General features: G+C 35.5%; 1 protein-coding gene across 1 annotated transcript in view; it reads right to left on the bottom strand.

The window, feature by feature from the left end:
- The window catches only part of ARMC3 (armadillo repeat containing 3), a 56,486-nt gene extending 38,244 nt beyond the window's left edge, over positions 1 to 18,242 (bottom strand). The window contains exons 1-7 of the mRNA XM_021530390.3: positions 18,205 to 18,242; positions 13,689 to 13,737; positions 5,785 to 5,902; positions 3,668 to 3,793; positions 2,525 to 2,593; positions 2,036 to 2,211; positions 521 to 715 (exon numbers count right to left, since the gene is read on the bottom strand). Coding sequence (XP_021386065.2) covers positions 521 to 715; positions 2,036 to 2,211; positions 2,525 to 2,593; positions 3,668 to 3,793; positions 5,785 to 5,902; positions 13,689 to 13,736 — 732 coding nt within the window. The 5' untranslated portion in view covers position 13,737; positions 18,205 to 18,242. The remainder of the gene's footprint in view (positions 1 to 520; positions 716 to 2,035; positions 2,212 to 2,524; positions 2,594 to 3,667; positions 3,794 to 5,784; positions 5,903 to 13,688; positions 13,738 to 18,204) is intronic.
- Positions 18,243 to 20,168: the final 1,926 nt, after the last annotated feature.

Below are 20,168 nucleotides of genomic sequence, written 5' to 3'. Positions count from 1 at the left end.
ATTCATACTGCAAAGTACATATTTACAAATTCATATTTTCATATAATTTATTTGATGATGACTTAGGATTCAACACAATTTATTAAAAATGGTAAAAACCCCAGAAGTTTTTAATTTACATCAAAGCAGGCTAGACAGGTTCTCAGAATAAGCCTGTCATCTTAATACTTAAAAAACTTCTCTAACATCTCTATGCATTATATTTCCCATTGTGACACCTGAACTCCAGAATCACTGAGTCTCATAATAACATAAACAATGATAGGAAATTGTGTCTAAAGTCATTATATAAAGTAAACTCAATTCAAAAATTGAATAATAAACACTTTGGGAAATGTCTTTGCTTCTTTTCTTAGTAAGCTATAGATATCCTAGCTTATCCTATTTCTACCAAAGATCCCTTCAAGTAAGTAACTCTTTGTTCTTATATCTCTCTTCCATAAAATAAGTATTATTTCTCATTAGTCATACAAACATCAGCACCAAGAACAAAAAAACTTTTCAGGCAAGTAAACCGTACATTGTTTTCCAGTATATTCAGAAGGCAATCTAATCCCTTATTTTCTCCCAGTAATATCCTGGTTTCTCTGTCTTTGCTAATTACTTCTAAGGTTTGTAGGGCCAATGACTGAATGACCGGATATTCAGATTCCAGTAGTCCCAGCAAGGGTGGAATTACATTCAGTTCACGAACGGCAGCACAGTTTTGAAAATCCTGCAGTAAAATATTCCAACAAAGAATGTTAGTAATAGAGAATGTAACAATACATCAATTTCTCACTTTGCAAAAAGAACACCAAAATCTGATTTCAGACATTAAAAAATGAGTCAATACTGCAGAGCTTCCAGTTCTGCAGACTTCTTTCTTTTAAGCTAAGAATCAAACTGCATATATCAAGCCCTAAGAACCTGAAATTCTAGGGGTTTGTATGATTGAAATACACACCACAAAATCTAGTCCTGTATAAGAAAGCCTATTCAGTCTTGATTTTACCATGTTTGCCTCAAGACAAATGTTTCTTTTAAAAAGTTTTAAAATTTAGTTTCTCCATTTTTTACCTCAGTGGGAGGAAAACAGTTTTTTGAACTCTGCTACGGTTGCCTGGTTATATCTTCTTTTGTTTTAGTAATTATAGAATGACAATATAAAATTTCAACTTTCAGCTTTCAATGTGCAGCTTAATAAAAAGACAGTAGTTGATTATATTAAAAGAGAAAATAAATAAATAAATTACAATTTGCTTTTAAATAGCTTATTGCACATGTGCAGCATGCAATTATCCTTATCAATATAAGCAAGCACCAGGTGCAGTTATCCAGATATACACTGCAACAAAGACAGCGAGATAGTAAAAAAGGAGAAAGAGTAAAATGTGATTCTGAATAGACATGCTCTGATGCCCCAAAAGAGATAGAGTTATAAACTGAATTCATTACTGAATTGATTCGCTTAAGCCATGGGAAAGAACTGCCATACAAATGCACCATTCTTTTGCTAAGCAGCATATGGATGACATTAGTAGAAGTGGCCAATAACAAATCTATTCCTCCTAGTATGGAAAGTAGCTGTTGACAGCATTCACCTATCACTAGAAAGATGTTCCAAATTGTGCTATTTGCCGGTCAAAACAAGAAACAATGCAATTGGTAGTTCTTTAATTTACAGGATAATTCCAACCTTTTGGATAGACAGATTACAACTCTCATTACCAAGATTAACATTTTTCAACTAAGACAGAAGGCAAATTCTAATTTAGTTTAAAAAATCTGAACTTTATACTGATTTTACTTTTACTGCAGTATACCAAAGACAACTGCATTAAGTTCAACAGAATTAAAAAGCAGCTATATTCATAACTAATTAAACATTTATGGACTCAGGTGCAAGGATTCAATGTTTCAAAAACAGTCATGAACACTGTGAAGTAAAGGAAGCAAATATTTCAAAATTACACACAGCAGTATTTTAAAATTGCCCACAGGGAATGCTTATCTGCCTCTGAAGTTTAAGACAACAAACAAGAGCAAACTTTACCTGCACCAGAAAGTAGATACACTCAAGTGAATTCTTCTGAACATCAGGATCAGAGCTACCAAGCAGTCTGATAAGTGGTTCTAACCCACCTTGCTCAAATATTTTTACTTTAGTAGTATATTCAACGGCCATATATGCTAGACAAAGAGTAGCAAACTCATGGATAACTACATCTTCTGTGGAGAAAAAAAATAAACATTTTTATGAAGTTTTATTCAGCACAGTATATTTTCACTAATTCAGTAGTTTAAAGCATTATTTGAAGTCAATAAATAACAGCTGTTCACCATACCCAGTGTGTCCACAAACATCTTGTTCCATCTGTACAACACAAAACACTATTCAGTGAGCTACAGAGCCACTCCTATAAAAGCATTTACCTATTTAACATGTATTACAGGGTAGATTTTATTAAATTTTCTGTTAAAATGGCAATCATAAATTATTTCTGACTGTACTTTTGCACAAGGAATGAATACTATAAGGTACCTTCTGGAGCCAGCTGTGATATAAGCGAATTTGTGACATCCAGCTCCCTCAGTAACTTTCTGACATCGTCTAAAATGAAGTAAATACAAAAATGAAATATTTTATTTGGCATTGTTTGCTGAGTAAAGAAACAGAATCTGCTCCAACCAAAATTCACTTATGGTTATCCCCTGAGTGACAAAAAGACATGACTGGGAAAGACATACAACTAAAGTTAGACCAAGATCATAAAAAAGCCCAGAAAAAAACCAAAAAACCAGAGACTTTCAAGTTGCAGATGACATTCTCTGACATTTGCTACACATGAAGTTCCTCTATATTTCATTGCATCTTTATTCAAAATACTTGCATCTAGCAAGTTCTGATTAAATATTGCACAATTTTGGTTGCTAAAGAAGTCATACCCCAATAGTTAAAATTATTTGTGGTTAAAATTATCAAATTAAAAACAATCCTTCTGTTATTTAGTTTTCAAGCCATCACTTTGCAATTTTATGCTAACACCAGCCCACACAACAAATGGAAAACATGAATTACACAGGTCTTACTAAAATCACAGTAAAGTCTTTCAGATTGCATTTCTAATGTTGTCAATGGCAAAGTAGCAAAACCTCAACCCTTGGATAGAAAAATCAAATAATATTTTTTGGGGACAGACTTCATGTGATCCTACAGGGCTGTGTTGCTCTTATCAACATATTCAATATGTTGAAATGTGAGGAAAAAAGGTATGAGTTTAATTTACTTTTAAATAAAAAACAATTAAGATGTGAATATAAATGGGAGATACTTGTTAATTCAAATCCATGTTTGTGCAGTACCATTGACAATATGCTAATGCCAAATTAAAAGTAATCTAAGTGGGTAAGGTCCAGTGCAGCATGACAAGCAGGTAGCAGCTGATGAAAAGGCTCAGAGTGTGGTTGGGATATCCTCACAGAAGACAACTGGGTAGAACATCCACCAAATGAAGACCTGTTTAATTACATTAATCAGATATAGGTCTATATGGCACTATAAAAATAACAACCACTGAAACTCAACCTTACATCACTTTACTCTGGGCCATTAATACAGGATTTTTTCACATGATCGTGTTTTGATGACCCACACTGAAAAACAGTAAAACCTTGAGACTCTTACTATTAGAAGCCATGATGCCAAATACCATGATGGCATTTCTGCGCACAAGTGGATCTTCGTGTGAGAGGAGCTTATAGAGATGTTCCAATGCTCCAAGACCAAGAAGTGTCACTTTGTTTTCATCACCTGGAAAGGAACTGGGTTAAAAGCCCAATAAAAAGGCCAACCTTACAGTTCTAATGAATCAAGGTAAAAAACCACTACCAATCTTTTATTGAACAGTAGAATCAAAAAACAGAAGCCTGACAGGTCCTTTGAAGATCATCTGATTTACATCCCTAATAAATATGTGTCAAATAGTTTCAAGGATTAACAGTATCTCAGATTAATTCACATTTTTCAAGCAAAGGATGCTTCTGTCTATTGGACACTACTCATTTGTTGGAGACTGCAGTGGAAATACAAAGGAAAGCTTTCTACTTAGCAAAGTATAGGTGAACAGCGTCAGGTGAATGCATTTTATTTTCCTCCTTTCTTGCCTCCCAGTTGCATTTTCCTCAACATAACATTTCACTGATGATGTGAATCTTTATTATCCCTCAAGGGAAGCAACTACCAGGATTTTTATCATTAATTCCTACCTGAGATTTCTACCACCTGAGAATGAAGTGCTTTGTTGCTGAATAGGTGCTGGATGTGCAAAGAACAGAGGAGTTTAGTGTGATTACAGCCTTCTGTTCCTGCTCACACAAAATACACACAAACCCCAAGAAACAAAATCCCAATCCTACTCCTATTCTCAGTTCCCACAACAGCTTTATAATTCATTTTCTAATGAACCACGCCTGTCCTTCCTGGCTACAAGCGAGAAATGTGAGAGGAAACCAGAGATCTATGCTCATTCTCAGGCCAAGACATGATTAAAATGGAGGAAGTATTATTTATTATGGGACTTTATTTACTAGCTACACTCCAAAAAAAATTAATATTAACTGCAATTAATTAACTGAAAACAACTCCTTCTCTTGTGCCACACCTCAGAGTTACAGTCTAGTCTTCTGGAAGATTATGGGAGTATCTACATTAATAATTTAAAGGATTCTTAGTATAAACACATCTATCCTCCTGCAGTGTGACACATTTTACTGTGGATAGGATGGAAGGAGCCAGCAAGAGTTTATGGTTTGTAGCTGTTCCCCCAACAGTCCCACATTGTCTCTTCACATATTCAGAATTTGATCTCATGCTCTCAACTAAGCTTGACATATTAAGCAGAACCTAAATATCTTTCAGAACCCAGTGACCTCTAGCCAGCTGTCAAAGACTCCAGCTCTTCTCTCACAATTTCATCAGTGTTGGTAACTTACATCAGTATAATAATCAGCATATAAATGCATAATTTTTAAAGAAGACATAAATTAAATGGAACTTAAAATCAAACTAGATTAATCAGAGCAAGAATACTACCAGTGTATGCCAATGTGAGTGGCTAACATTGAATAACATGGAATAAGTAGGAGACAACCTAGGAAATTACATGCTACATAAATTTGAGCCTTTGTTATACAGTTGCTTGTCTCCTGAGCACCTTGAATATGATATTTAGCTGTAGATTATACAGGGACCTTTGGAAGATTTGGAATCTTGGAGACTTGTTAGATTTCCAGATCATACAGAAATACGCTTGATAAAGGAGGCTGAGCAGCCTCCAAAGAATCACATGCACAGAAATACTGACACAACAACTTTGGGTAAAAATAACAGAAAAAGGCAAAGAAATTCTTTTTACTGAAAACTGAAGATTAAAACTACTACACTGGTACAGATGTTTCAAACTCCAACATAAAGAATTAAGAGAACATAAGAGAATTCATTTTCAACTGCAGATCTGTTGCTTATAAAAACCCTTACCTGTCTTATATTTAAAATGAGCTCTATTAAACAGTAAATATAAAATTCTCCAACAAAATTTTAAAGGTTTCCTCCATGCAAACTACAAGATTTCTTTATTACTGCAACTACAGGCTGGATAGACATTTCAAACTCCCCCCCCACCCCAAATTTCACCAGATGCCTTTGAGGAGAAAGTAAGATTTCAATGCCAGGAAATTAAACAATTGTGAACTACTATCAAAATCTAAGCAGTGCAAAACAAAGCTCATTGCAAAAATACCAACCTTTTGATGCAAATTTATATAGAGCATCACATGCTTTGGCCAAAACTTCATTTTCAGGAAAACTAAGCATTAGTACAACTGTTGCTGGTGTTTTGCTTTCAATCAATAAAGGATCAAACTAAAAACAAAACAAAAAGAAGGGAAAGAAAAGTTTGATTTATACTGAGTCTTCCAGTGTGCTGCAGTAGACTCCCACATTTCATTAAAAATAAAATAAAATCTTGCTTGATATCTACATGGAATTAGAAATGCTAATGAGTTGCTGTTTCCTTTGAAAAATCCAATTTTTAAAATAATAATTAGAGTAATTGTTGAAAAATTAGAAAGAATAACTGACTTCCAAATAAATATAACCAGGATTTCATCACATACGAAGATATTGGGAAAACCTTCATGCTTCCCTGCAAATCTAGAAAGTTTTGAAGGTAACAAGCTATGTAGTCATTACATATGTAAGAGCATTCTGAGATTTCAGAACCAGACATGAGAAATTTTTTTTTGAGCAGCTGTACACAGAGCCCATGGACTCAGCAGGTGTACAAGGAAGAGGATTTGGTTACTCTGTGGCAATATCACTTTGCAGCTGTTTAAAAAATAAACGAACACTTTCTGTGCCTTTGTCAGCTCAGTTCACCAGCTCACCATGATCCTCTACTAGATGAAGTACTTCCAAGATATAATTCCTGCTCACCCAGCTAGAAATGATACAAAGGTTTCATTTCCATTTCTGAGCTCTCTCATGCAGAAAGAAATCTCCCAACAAACGGGACAGTTTTCACCATCTTAACAGACTCCTTAGGACTAACATCACTTGAGCAAGGGAATCCTTTAAAAAAGCCTTTTGTTTCCTAAGAAGACTCAAGGAATACTGAAAATTCTACTTATTAAAAAGTTTTAAGCTTCCTTGTATTTAAAGTAATTGCTTAATATTAAAAAACGGTCTCCCATCCTCACATTTCAGGCCAATACAGCATCTGTGTTACATACAGAAACTAGTAGATACTGGAGTCATGCAGTTTCCAAAAACAATGTATTTATCTTGAAAATACAGCAGATTATAAGATAGCAATACAAATTAATTTACAATATTATTACAATATATATACATATATATTTACAAATGTCAATAATTTGTTTTACTTCATTAAACAAACTTCTAATAGCTACATCAGAGGCACATGTTGAACAATCAAAGTATGAAGGTACATACAAATCAGTTGTCAGCAAGGAAATTTAGGGGAGCAAATCTTAAAAAAAATATGAGTGTGCTAGAAGAAAAATGAACATAGAGAAAGGTTTTTCTTCTCCCTTCTCTGACTTGCTTACTGTACCATAAGTGATTTTGCCTAATAATCATTCCACACTGGGAGTTAAATCAAATAATAGCATAGGGGTGCAAGGATGGGCCTAAAATGATGGAATCATTTATCAAAATTTTCTTTTTTGATTGTAACTAGGCAAAACAATCCAGCCTATCACTGCTCATTTTACCTGTGGGAGAACTTAGAGGTGATAGGAAGTCCCTTTAGCTTCTTAATATGTCTCTACTTCTTCACATTTGAGTCTTTGCATAGACAGAACATGATCCTCAGGTAAGTGCCATTATTTAAACACAGACGTAACTCCTGAGTTTGGTCAAATACTTGGTGATGGAATAAAATTCTAAGTTTTAGAAAAGGCTGGTAGTTCAGAGAAAAATAAACACCAGTACTGATCTCAGATAAAGTTCAATAAGAAATGAAAGATGAAATAAGAGTTTTAAATCTCAGTTATTTACACATTGATGTAATACCAGTCAGAATTGCATTGCTTTGTTTTCAGTATTTCTCATGTTTACAAGTAATTATATAAACCCCAACTCACTGAAAATTCCTAGGATTTAATGACAGGTTGGCACACGAACACAGTCAAATTAGTCTAATCTCTAACCATTTGATTAAACATTAGATTTGCTATTACTGTATTCAATATTCAATAGGCACTTTGCTATTAAAAGCATTTCTGTGCTAAAACACAGTAAAAAATAGTCACTGAAACCAATGTCAATGCGTCTTTAAGAATCAGAAACCTGAGTGATTGAGGAAGAATTTCTTTACTGTGTGGTGACTGTGCACTGGAACAGGCTGCCAGAGAGGCTGTGGAGTCTCCCTGACTGGAAATACCCAAGAACCATCCGGATGCAATCCTGTGCAATGTGCCCAGGGATGACCCTGCTTGAGCAGGGAGGCTGAACCAGATGACCACTGTGGTCCCTTCCAACCTGACCCACTCTGTGATTCTGTGATTTGTTGGGAGGTAACATGTTCATCAAAACTATCATAGAACTGGTTATGACTTCTCCTTATCATTATGTCAGCATAGCTAGTGTTCCACATTTTGTGTTTTGGTTTTTTTTTTTTTTTTTTTTTTTAATCCAAGACTTGCATCTAAATCTTCATACATCATTGCAGACTCTTCCTGTAATGGCACATACAGGACATTATGTGCTAGAATAATGTTCTTGAAGTTAAAAATAACCTTGAATAAACACAGAAATTTAACTAAATTATAAGCAACAACATCCCCATCATTCAGTTTGTGTTAAGAAAACAGCAAGTTAAATTAAAAAAAAAGCTATAACATGTCTTTGATCTTGCCTTTTGTGTACATTTTACCTTAAAGCCATTAGCAACTGAAGAGTATTTGGGATTTGGTTTTGGTTTGGGGTTTTTTGAGGTTTTTTGTTTGTTTGGGGTTTTTAACATTTTTTTAGATTTTTTTTTTGAGGGGGGTGTTTTGGTTTTGTTGCTTTGGGGTTTTGGATTTTTTTCTGCTTCCATCAACTTAATTTAGTTTAACTTTAATATAATACAAAATATGTTTCCATCAGACCAAAGACTCACCTAGACCCACATCCTGTCTTTGGCAAGGGCCAGGTAAGAGGTGTGAGCAAACAGACTATTAAATTTTACTTATGTTCCCACACAGATACCAGCTCGGCAACGTAGAGAACTGGAGAGCCTAGGGATTTTATCTCTCTGTTCAAAAAGTCCAAGAAAAATTTGTTACAGAATTTTTGAAGCCATCTGTATTTTAACATCCTTAATATTCTGAGGCACAAGTATCACAGTTAGAGTAATAAAATAACTATGCCTCTTATTTGATTTAAAAATACCACCTGATAATTTTATTTATCCTCCACAGTTCATTCCCTACAAGAAAAGGTGAAATAAATTACACTCATTTACCTTCCCTGTATAGTCATAATTTTGTAAGTTTCTATGATAATCCTCTTCACAGTAATTCCTTCTGGAAATTAAGAAACCTACTCTCCTTGACCTTTCCTAAAACAGAGGCCACCCTGTCTGTTGTCTTTCTGAGTTCATTCTTTTGTCTTTCTATAGTTCAGCTCTACCTTTTTGAGATAGAAACACCAGAACTGTTAATGGCATTCATGTGCATGTACAGGGCATTTGCTAGTAACACAATGTTTTGTCTTCTATTTCTGGAATTTGAAATTTTGTACTTATTACTTTCTCCTACTTAGGAACTGGATGTCCTTTTCATGAAAATATCCACATTCATTCTGATGTACTGGATGATACAGCTGGAGAATAAAAACCCCATGGCTGGCAACTTCTCCCCATTACAAAATCTGAACAATAATTTTTTTTCTCACCTTTGCTTCCTATTTTATAATCAGGCATTATTGCTAGGAGAGTAATTTCTTTTCACCTGTTCATGTTTATGAGAGGGAAAAGCCTGGTCTGAAAACTTTTGGAAAAGCTAAGCAACTGTATCATTCAGAACACCATTATCCATTTGCTCATTGACCCCTCCAAAGAACTCAAGTAGATTTCATAACTCAAACTTTCCTCTACACAGGCACTATTGATTCTTCCCCATTGCTATGATATGTATCTATGGATTTAGTTTTGTTTTTTTCAAGAACTATTTCTACCAATTGACACAGCACAGAAGAAAAACTTCATGTAATTATTGCTGTATTTCCTCTAAAAAATGAAATTTTCTACTATCCCATCTTCTAGTAACACATTTTCAGACGTTAGCTATTTTTCATTTAGCACAAGACCTAGGCATACACTTTTTATTCCTACTTGAGCAATTTTATCATATTTATTTTAGTGATTACCACATTGCTTAGTCTTTTGACACAACAATAAGTAATTTTGCTTTTCTTTCATGACTGCAATCACCTAACAGTGTCCCCCCTAAGAAGCTTCTTGCATATAGTCAATTTGAAAAAACTTTACTGCTAGTTTTTGTATCTTTGCTAGTTCTCTCCCAAAATATTTTGATGCAGGGTCACAGTGCTTTTACTTCTAATCTGGGAGTGGAAGCATTTTTTATTCCACTGAATCATGAACAGTTGATATTAGAAGGCACCTCCAAAGATGATCTGGTCCAACTGTTCTGTCCAGAGCAGGGTGAGCTAGAGCTCAGGGTTACTGCACAGTCTGATTTTGAGTAACCCCAAGGATGGAGACTCCACAAGCTCCCTGGACAACCTATGCCGTGCTCCATCATTGTCAAGGTAAAAGAGGATTTTTTTTCTTATGCTTAAATGGAAACCTCCTGCATTTCCATTTGTGCCTACTGCCTCTCATCTTTTCACAGGGCACCACTGAGAAGAGCCTGGCCTGATTTCTTAACTTCTTCCCATCAGCAATTTTTACACTGACAAGACCCCTCCAAGCCTTCTCTCAAGACCTAGCAGTCCCAACTGTCAGTCTCTCCTCCTATGACAAATGCTCCAAGACTTTGTTCCAGTAAGGCCTTGTCTCTCTTGTACCAGAGAACACAGAACAGGACACAGCATTCGAGTGTGGTCTCACTCACCAATGCTCAGTGAAAGACAAGAGTCCCCTCTCTCAAGTTCCTGGCAACACTCTGCCTAATGCCCAGGATTTAGTTAGCTCTCTTTGTCCCAAGTTCCCATTTCTGGTGCATGTCCACCAGAATCACCAGGTTCTTTCCTGTAAAGCTGCTTTCCAGCTGCTCTTTACCCAGTCTGTACCGGATATTCTTCCCCCAGGTGCAGGAATTAGCCATTTCCCTTTATTGAACTTAATTAAATTCCCAATTTCCTATTTCTCTAGGAAATTGTTGAGGTCCCCCTGAATGGCTGCACAACCATCTGGGCTGTCAATCACTTCTCTTACTTTCGCATCCTCTGCAAACTTGCTGGGGGTGCACATCATTCAGGTCACTAAGGAAGAGGTTGAACAGTTTGTGCTCCAGGATCAACCCCTGGAGCACAACACAAGTGCCTGAGCTCTAACAGGATCTCATGCTGCTGATCACAACCCTCTGAGCCTGTCAGTTCAGCTACCTTTTGGTTAATTTACACTGTTTATCTCATCTGTACTTCACCAGTTTACCTATGAGGATGTTACAAGAGGCAGTACTGAAAGCCTCACTAAAGTAAAGTCAAATTAATATTTAGACATTCATCAAAAGAAGGTGTTTATGTGGAGACAATTTCAGAAGCTGACTGTGCCAATAGATACATTCCACTTTTTTTAATATCAGTCTTGTGAATTAAGCCATTTTCAAAAATACTCAGGTTATCTATAGCTTTCTTTAAGGGATAACACTTCAGTATTTTCTCTAGGGATAATCTTAGGCTCTCCTTTCAATGTCCATGACCAAGTTGATGAACAAATAATAGTATTGTCTAGACCAAACTTAATGTAGATATCATGTGAAAAGTTCCTATCAATCTATGTCAAAGCATATTTTATCTGCCTGAATTACTGTCTTAGGTCATTCATATAGAGATAGAGGCTCAAAGCAATGTTTTTCTTCTTGGAGAACAATTCTCAGAACAGAGAATACTAAAAGACAAATTATGAAAGGCAGTGAAAACAGAGTCCTCAAGAATACTTTCTGAAACATATAAACAGTGGGTAGGCTAAGAGATGTGTTTCCCACCTGTTCCTAGAAATCTATAAAAAATTAGTGATCATCTGCAGTACCATATATTCTCATAGCATTCCACATGCACAAAGGCCTCCTTTTATAAGCCCATCTACATTATCTCAAGGCTTCTTTTCTTGGACTTGACATTTTCATAAACAGATTATCAATCACAAGATAATGGCTAATACATCTTTTATTTTGTCTGCATCTCATTTCCTGCCATCTGAAACACCAGGTGAATTTTAAAGTTTTCAGATTTTATTTTACACCACCATTATGGTGTAAATCAAAATTCTTATTATGGTAAGATTTTCTTAATTAATAGTTACAATGATCTATTTTCATGTTTAATAGTGTCTTGATATGCAACATTTCTCCTGCTACGACTGTCAGAATAGACATGCTAGCCTGAAGTACAATAAGGGTAAAAGCTAAGACAAAGCTGTAGATGCCATCTGGAATTCACTCTTCCCAATTTGTTCCTTTTGATAGTTTTACTGACTTTTTCTGCGTATTTACAGGTTATTGTAGTACACAACATATTGTAACACAGTTTTCTCTAGAAAATCTAGTTGTATATTTTGGATGTAGAAATTGTGGTGCTGCATCTACTGATTTGCTAGCTATTTACTGAAGAAGCCAACTTTGATCACTTCAGCTCATCTGTATGACTTAAATGTGCTGTCATGCCTTTCAAACCTTTTCTTAGGCTGCAAAGATACTTAGTCTTAATTCTTCAGGCCTGTTTTAATTAGACTTATCCACATACACCTTCTTTGTGACTCATGTTTTTTTAGGTTATTTTATACAGATAGAAGTTATGTTGAGATTTTATGTAATTTCCTTCCATAAGGATTTATTATTGATTGAAGGTTATGAATTACATTTGTAATATTCATCTCTCCACAGAACAGCTGGGTAAACCTGATGTCAACTGCTATGTCTCAGTAACATCATGGCTATTGGATATTATTGTCTTAGTCAAAACTACTTATGCTTATTTAATATTGAAACTGCAATGTAGTTTTTGCTAACTTTTCTTTGACCTTTGAAAAAGCTCTTGCAGTACTACAACTCTTTACTCATAAATCCATTGCGTTTTTTAAAACAGTGTACAGAACTTGCCATTTAATGGGACTCATTGAGGGAATGGGACTCCCTCTGCGGGACTCGTTGAAGGCCCCATTTTCATTAAATTGGTTGTTATTTGACACAGAATTTATATTGTATTCTTTTCCGTGTTTTTGTATTTCCTCTACTTCTTTCTGAAGAAAACAAACTTTAAAAAATAGCTATGTTTTGAATAATTATCTTTTTGGGGGCCTCTTTATACCTTGTGAATTTATAGGAATTCTTGAAAAATGTGCTAGTGTCAGACCCTTAACCTCCATATTTTGTAAAAAAAAAGTCTCCCTATCACCATTATTCTATATTTGGCTACAGCTCTTGTACTTTTCACTGTATTTCCAATGACAACAGAAAAACCTAAACTTCCCCTTAAGACTGTATATATTTGCAAAAGAGACAAGAGTATGTAGTATTATTCAAAATATTTGTCAAATTTTGTATTCAGTAAAAAACCACAGATCCATCTAGGCTTTTAAGTCTTTCATCCTTAAAGAAAGAGAATGTATTCACAGTTGAAAAGATAGGCAGATTTCAGGTTGCTCTTCTCCATTCTCTTTTGATTTTTACAAAGAGAAAGCTAACACTGTTCTTCAAATAAAAAGAAGCCTGGATTGTTTCATACATAACTGTTTGCAATGCCTGCCAAAGACAACAATCTCTACAAAGAACTACACATGCCCAGTCACTCTGGTTTGTATGCTGTCCAAGAAAAGCAGAAACAGAGACATCTTTAAAAGCCATTTTTAGAATAAAGTGGGTAAACTAGGAGAATAAGGAACTATGTAAGGATGGTAGAGCTGAGCCTGTAATTGTGTAATGTTTATTTTATAGCACATAGCAGTTTATAAACTTACCACATCCTTGGGTGGAGACTCTGATTCCTTCTTTACTTTTTTACCCATTCTAAAAACAAACAAACAAACAAACAAAAATAAAACCAGGCAAACAAACTCCCTTCTGTGTTTTAGGAACCAGTTTAAGAGTGATTCAGGGAACCTTGTAAGACAGACTTTCTTATTCATTTGACCCACCAAATCAGTCTGAAAATTTCTTTGACATAGTAATTTCTGTAGAGAAAGTAGTCCCTGTTTCTAACATTTGTACACGTTTGGTAAAATACATCTGTCAACAACATACATAGATAAAAAAACCTCAGTCAGCACAGGCTCAGGCCGTAATGTGGTACAAATACACAGAACATCCCTTTCTGTAAATTAGTTTTATCTGCATCTGTAAATCATATATGGACTTAAATGTCCTTTTAGGGTATTTCCCTTTGTTTGTCTATACATTCTATGTTGGTAAACATTCCATACAACTGCAGAATGTACAAATAAGTTCTACCTTGAAAACATGGTTCAAATACAAATTGAATTCTCTGTTCATATTTCACAGGAGACAAAAATCAGGTCTGAAGTTATTAAGAAACAGTTCTGCACAGTATAAAATTCATTGATTTTAAAAAGTTACACTTATTTACACAAAGTCCAGCTTGTCTTATTTTTCCTTTTGTATTAGCACACATGCACATAACCAAGAAGACCTTCTCAGCTGCATCTGATAGCAGCTTCTGAAGCGTATGGATGTAATACTTCATGTGGACCTAGTTTCATGTAGCTTGCAAAACCTCAGCAGAGCCTTCCAGTTAGGTACAGGCAAAAGTAAAGGGCAACATGAGCCACTAGCACTAGCTATGCATAGAACATAATCCAAGTTATGCCAAACTTAAGTTTGTTTTAACACTGTGTAAAAGTGAAATGTGCACCGTTAGTACCCCTTGTTAATTCCTCGGTTAGTTCGCAAAGGGAGACCACACATTCACCCTCAGCCAGAGTTTACTGAGAGCCTGCCTCTGGCATAAGAGATTATTTTCTAGTGCAACATGAGCTGTAGCCTGGCTGCTTACAAAAGTCAAGGCTATTCTTTGCTGTTTTCAACAAAAGTTTGCAGCTCTTCATGAATTTTCCAGGTACTGCTCCTCTACCAATCTCTACAAATAAATTGTAACACAGCACTAATAAAAGCAGTTGATAAAGCACATCCTAAAAATAGACCTGAAATTTAAAACTTCATAGGCAGGTTACTAATTACAGTTTTGAGATGAAGATCCACGCAGCCAAAAACTTTTCAGCTCCAATCTGCTTTACCATTTTGCATCTCTACACACACACACGTATAAAACACACACACAAATACAGTGTTTCAGAAAGCACAGCTTTGGCCAGAGACAAACTAATTTATATAAGAAAAAGCAAAAGGACAAATTACTGACAGTATATTCAACAGGTGTGATGGACATACTACCTTCTGATTTATGCAGTTACTGTAGAAAGTAAGAATCATGTACACATGCAAGAACCAGATTTAGATGGACATTCAGGAAATCTGAGTTACTTAAATTGTGCCAAATCCTGATATGGAATATGAACATGTATTCAGAATCATTCAGTTCAGCTCAATTCATTTCAGATATAAATTAAGCTGCAGTCATAAAAAGCAATTATAATTCTGAGTGAGTTTAATTAAGTTTAAACCAACTAATTTTAAAAATTAATTAATGTAAAATTATTTATAATGTTATATAATTTATGTTCTCAGATTCAAATTATATATATTTCAAGACCAAGAATAACTAAGGCTTTTAATGGCAAATATTTCTTCACTCTGTATAAATACATCCAATTTCTGAGAATATTTTAAAGAAACTTTTACATATTTCTAAGTTATTAGAAATATTTGGTTCCTTAAAAAATTTCATTAAAAAAAAGCAGTGTCAACTGTGGCAAAAAGCAGAGAGAACAGGTCAATTACTTTACTGTCAGTTATGCCCCTCAGTCTATTTCTTTGCTGCAGTTACTAATCTAAATTTCAATATATTCTCCCATCAAATGTTGATGTGAGCTTTGTTTCCATAAAGCTCTCTATTCAGTGGTCATTCTCTGACTTGAGGGAATGATGGACACAGAATTCTTTGGCTTTCTGATAATTAAAAATGTGTCTTTTGCACTGAACTGTAATTATTACAGATAATCAACATGTACAGGTATTGAAAGGCTACTGACCTATAAAAGAGCTTCTTTATGCAAATCCCTTTCCCTCCAAGATAACTGCATGCTGTCTTTTTCTCAGTAGGTTTACAGCATGCCTATTTCTGATTCTCAGTTTACCAATCTAAATATTTAGAATCTGGAAAACAATTGTAGTAAGGCTTAAATTTTAATATGCATGAAGTGCTGGCTTAATGTCACCTGTAAAACTTATTTTAAAAATTAAAATTATTCATTAGTAATTACATGTACATGTAATTAAATTAATTCCTGGACAAACTTGCTGCTCATGGCGTGGATAGGTTAACACTTTGCCTGGAGCAGATTTAGGGGGACCTTACTGCTCTCTGCAACTGCCTGAAAGGAGGGTGCACCAAGGTGGGGGCTGGTCTCTTCTTCCACATAACAAGCAATACAGCAAGAGGAAATGCCCTCAAGTTGTGCCGGGGTGGTTTAGATTGAATATTAGGAAATATTTCTTCACCGAAAGGGTTGTCAAGCATTGGAACAGGCTGCCCAGGAACGTGCTTGACTCACCAGTCCTGGAGGTATTACGACATTTGGTGCTTAGGGACACGGCTTAGTAGTGGGCTGGGCAGTGTTAGGTTAACAGCTGGACTTGTTCTTAAAGGTCTCTTCCAAAGTAAATGATTCTATGTTTCTAAATCTTAAAGACAAAATAATATTCTCATTTGAGTAATATCCTCTACTTCATGTCCTGCACATTTCTAGAATCATAGAAGCATGCCTTTTCTACATATGTTTTTTGAGATTAAAGGGTTGATTGTTTTAAATCATGTAGAGCTAGAGGTAATAAAGTACTTTGACCTAACAGATGTAGCCAATACCCAGCCAAGCAATCCATGAAGTTATCATTCTATGCTACTTCCTGTCCTTCACCTGGAATTTATTGCCTCAGTGGTAGACAAACTAGCCTGCTTTTCTTTCTCCGACCCAGTTTTAGTGCAGTGGTGCAATCAGGTGGTGTCTCTCAAGCAGTAGGAACAGTCATTATGTCTGACTAAATCCTCATTCCAAAACCACAATCCCCAAAGCTCTCCCTCAGCTCTGGCTATTCTTAGTGCCTTAGCTCAGTAGGCACTTCCCTGTTTCACTCTGAACTTCATTAGCTTTCCCACAGGACCAGAACCACTCCAGTGTGAGCATCCTAAGTTAAACCCATATCCAGAATCTATGCGTAGTATCCATTAAACTAAACTAAGTATCAGCACTAAAGTTAATAACTCTGCTTGATAATTGATGGAGATCTAGTCAACATATTCAATTGCTCTTAAGGCAGATTCATCTTAAAGGAGGTATCTAAAATGGAATAGCACCTTAAAAACAACTACTTTTTCCTTGGACCAAGACCAGAGTCTGGAGTTGTTAGCTCATGTATTTACATTGACATCTAAGTTTGTGAGCTTAGTTTATTACCCCATTTCTCCACATGAATCCACATGCCAGGCTAAGTCTGGCAGACACTATCATAGCAGACTGAACACTAGCAGAACCAGGCATACAAAAAAACACAGCCACCTTGTCTTTTTTGCAATGGCTGCAGGAACGGGCACATCTCCAGTAATATCTCTATGACCAGAATATTCTGCCTGTGAATGGAAAATGATTTTGCAGAAGGTCCCAAATGTGGACTTTTTGGTTCAAAGTGGAAACCTCTAACTTCTTAACTATTTTATCAGGAACTGGCATCTCTGCCATGTCAAATAAAATACAGAAAATTTATTTAGTTTTTGAAAGAGTTGCTGCAGATGCCTGCTTAGAGGAGGAGACTCCAAGTACTAGATCATAAGATAATGATGGCCCTGATCCCTGTACTTATTTATTTTTACTGTGATGCTTTAATGTGACTAGCTGCTTTTCTCAGCGAGTTTCTTAGATTGCAAATAGTTTTGCAATCTTAGTGAATAGTTTATTAGATTGCAAATTTGAGATACCCACTTATTTCTCATCACTACACTTTTTATTTTTTAAAAACACGAGATGATGGCTAGCAAGTGACCTTTAACAAAGAAAGAATCTATAAATAGTACTTTGAAATATGAGGAAAGATTTCTTTTTGAAATACTGAAGTCTTATAAATACTTCCTTTACCCTATTAGAGTCCTGTTGCAACACTTAAAGAACATAGTATTTCCTGGGTTTAAACGTGACAATGCATTTAGAAAACACTTCCTGTTCCATTTGCATTCTCTGTTTTATAAAACCTTAAATAAGAGATGCAAACTTAGGACCTGGCATATACTGCGAGAGCTGAGTCAAAGAACAGGAGTAAGTCAAAAGCACTGCCAGCAGTGGAACTTACCTCTTAGTCAAGGAATCAAAAGCCTGTTCTGAAAGCAATTACCCCTGTGGAAAAGCAATGCAAGGAAAAGGATTTAGAAATAGGTTCTAACCAGTTGTTTATTACATGATCCACTTTCAAATTAACAGTCCAATGCTTTAAGATAGGCTCAATCTATGTTACTACAACCTAGCCCAATTTTCAGGCTTACTGAAAATGATGCACAAGTGAGACTCTTTTTGCCTTACAAGTAATGATTACATAATGTCAATTTAGTTGAGCAAGTTTAATTGAAGTACAGCTGTTTATTTTTGTCCCACAGAAACTATTTTTTTCTTGTGACAACATTATAAATTGCCTATAAATCAGTCATTATCACATTTTATTTCCACTGATTCTTGTATAGACATATTAGTACTGCTGTCCTCCAATGGAATCACAAGATAATCACATTATCAGCAGACATGTCCTCTATACCAGCTTAAATATCCTCATCATTCTCTGATAGCTTCATCTTAATTAAGAGAATAATGTGGAATAGTCTTGAAACTCCTTTCCTTCTCCAAAATTCTCTTTTCATCTTTTTTTCTGCCCAACTCCTTAAATATGGATCAATAGACTTCCCTTTCCCTGTGTTGTCATGACAGTGCAAGCATTACCACACTATTAAAGAACTTGGCTTCATATAATAGGAGAGTTAAAAAGAGATAGCAGGTCCAATTTAATATTCAGTTCCTGCAGATATAGATATTTGTGCCATATGAAAATAATACATTATGTGGGAGACGAATTAAGTCAAGGCCTTTGAATTTCCCACTGTTTTATCTGTGTGCATGTGTATATTGGTAAAAAATGATGAGGAAGTTCCACCTGAATACGAGGAAAAGCTTCTTTACTCTGCAGGTGATCAAGCACTGAGACAGATTGTCCAGAGAGGGTGTGGAGCCTCCCTCACTGGAGAGATTTAAAAATCATCTGGCTGCAATCCTGTGCAATGTGCTCTGGGATGGCCCTGCTGGAGCAGGGAGGCTGAAGCAGATGACCCATTTTGGCCCTTCCAACCTGACCCACCCTGTGATTCTGTGAATAAGAACAGTGTTCCACATGGCTGACCAGTATCCAGGCTCCAGAATGACAACAGACAAGTGTTTCTGATAAATGCACGAAACTAATCCTGAAAGTCAGATTTCTTCCATCTGTTACAGGGTTTCTATTTCCCTAAAGTACCAAGGTTTAGATCTCCTAAAGTTTTTATGTTCTTCCTAACAATAGTAGCTATTTTTACTGTCCACATAAATGCCTAATCCTTTTACTCTGCATTCTTAGACATGCTACAGGACAGGTCCAATTGTCAAGTGTACGGTATAAGGAACTACTCCTTAGATTTGAAACTATGCAAATAGCTTAAATGTGTTACTCAATTCAACAGAATAACCCTTCATTCTTACATTACAACTTTAGTTACCAGATGCTTTGACTTGATCTTTTCTACCTTCCTTTATAAGTCACTGTACATTTTGATTTACCTCCTTTCTAAGAGGTCTTAATTATTTTTTTCCATATAGCTTTTCCAGACATGTGTGTTTCCTGTCTCAGAGTCCCTCTGTGACTGTTAAACCTTTCTCAGATATGATGTATGTAACGAGAAATACTGTAATCAATTCTAGAACACTACTGACTTATTTGAGTGACATTGTAACTTTCAGGGTATTTATTTTTACCCAGTTTACTCAGTGAAGATTTTCACTAAGTTATCCACATATGGTAAACGGCTCATTTTCTCACTCGATTACAATTAATTTAGATTTACTACTGAAGAGTATATTGTTCCAAACATTCCTGACAGTATAAATTACACAGCTTTTATCAACAATGGATTTTATTTCATGGTGTTACTAGTTCACCTAACTGCAGAAGAGCTCTCAGAAGTTTCTACAAGTCTTCTTTAGTTTTAACAAATTATTTTAATCGCACCAGAATATTTT

Source organism: Lonchura striata, chromosome 1 (genome assembly GCF_046129695.1).
Source record: "Lonchura striata isolate bLonStr1 chromosome 1, bLonStr1.mat, whole genome shotgun sequence".
Lineage (NCBI taxonomy): Eukaryota > Metazoa > Chordata > Aves > Passeriformes > Estrildidae > Lonchura > Lonchura striata.
The sequence above is the reverse complement of the archived record's forward strand: the minus strand, read 5'-3'. Positions and strand labels throughout refer to the sequence as shown.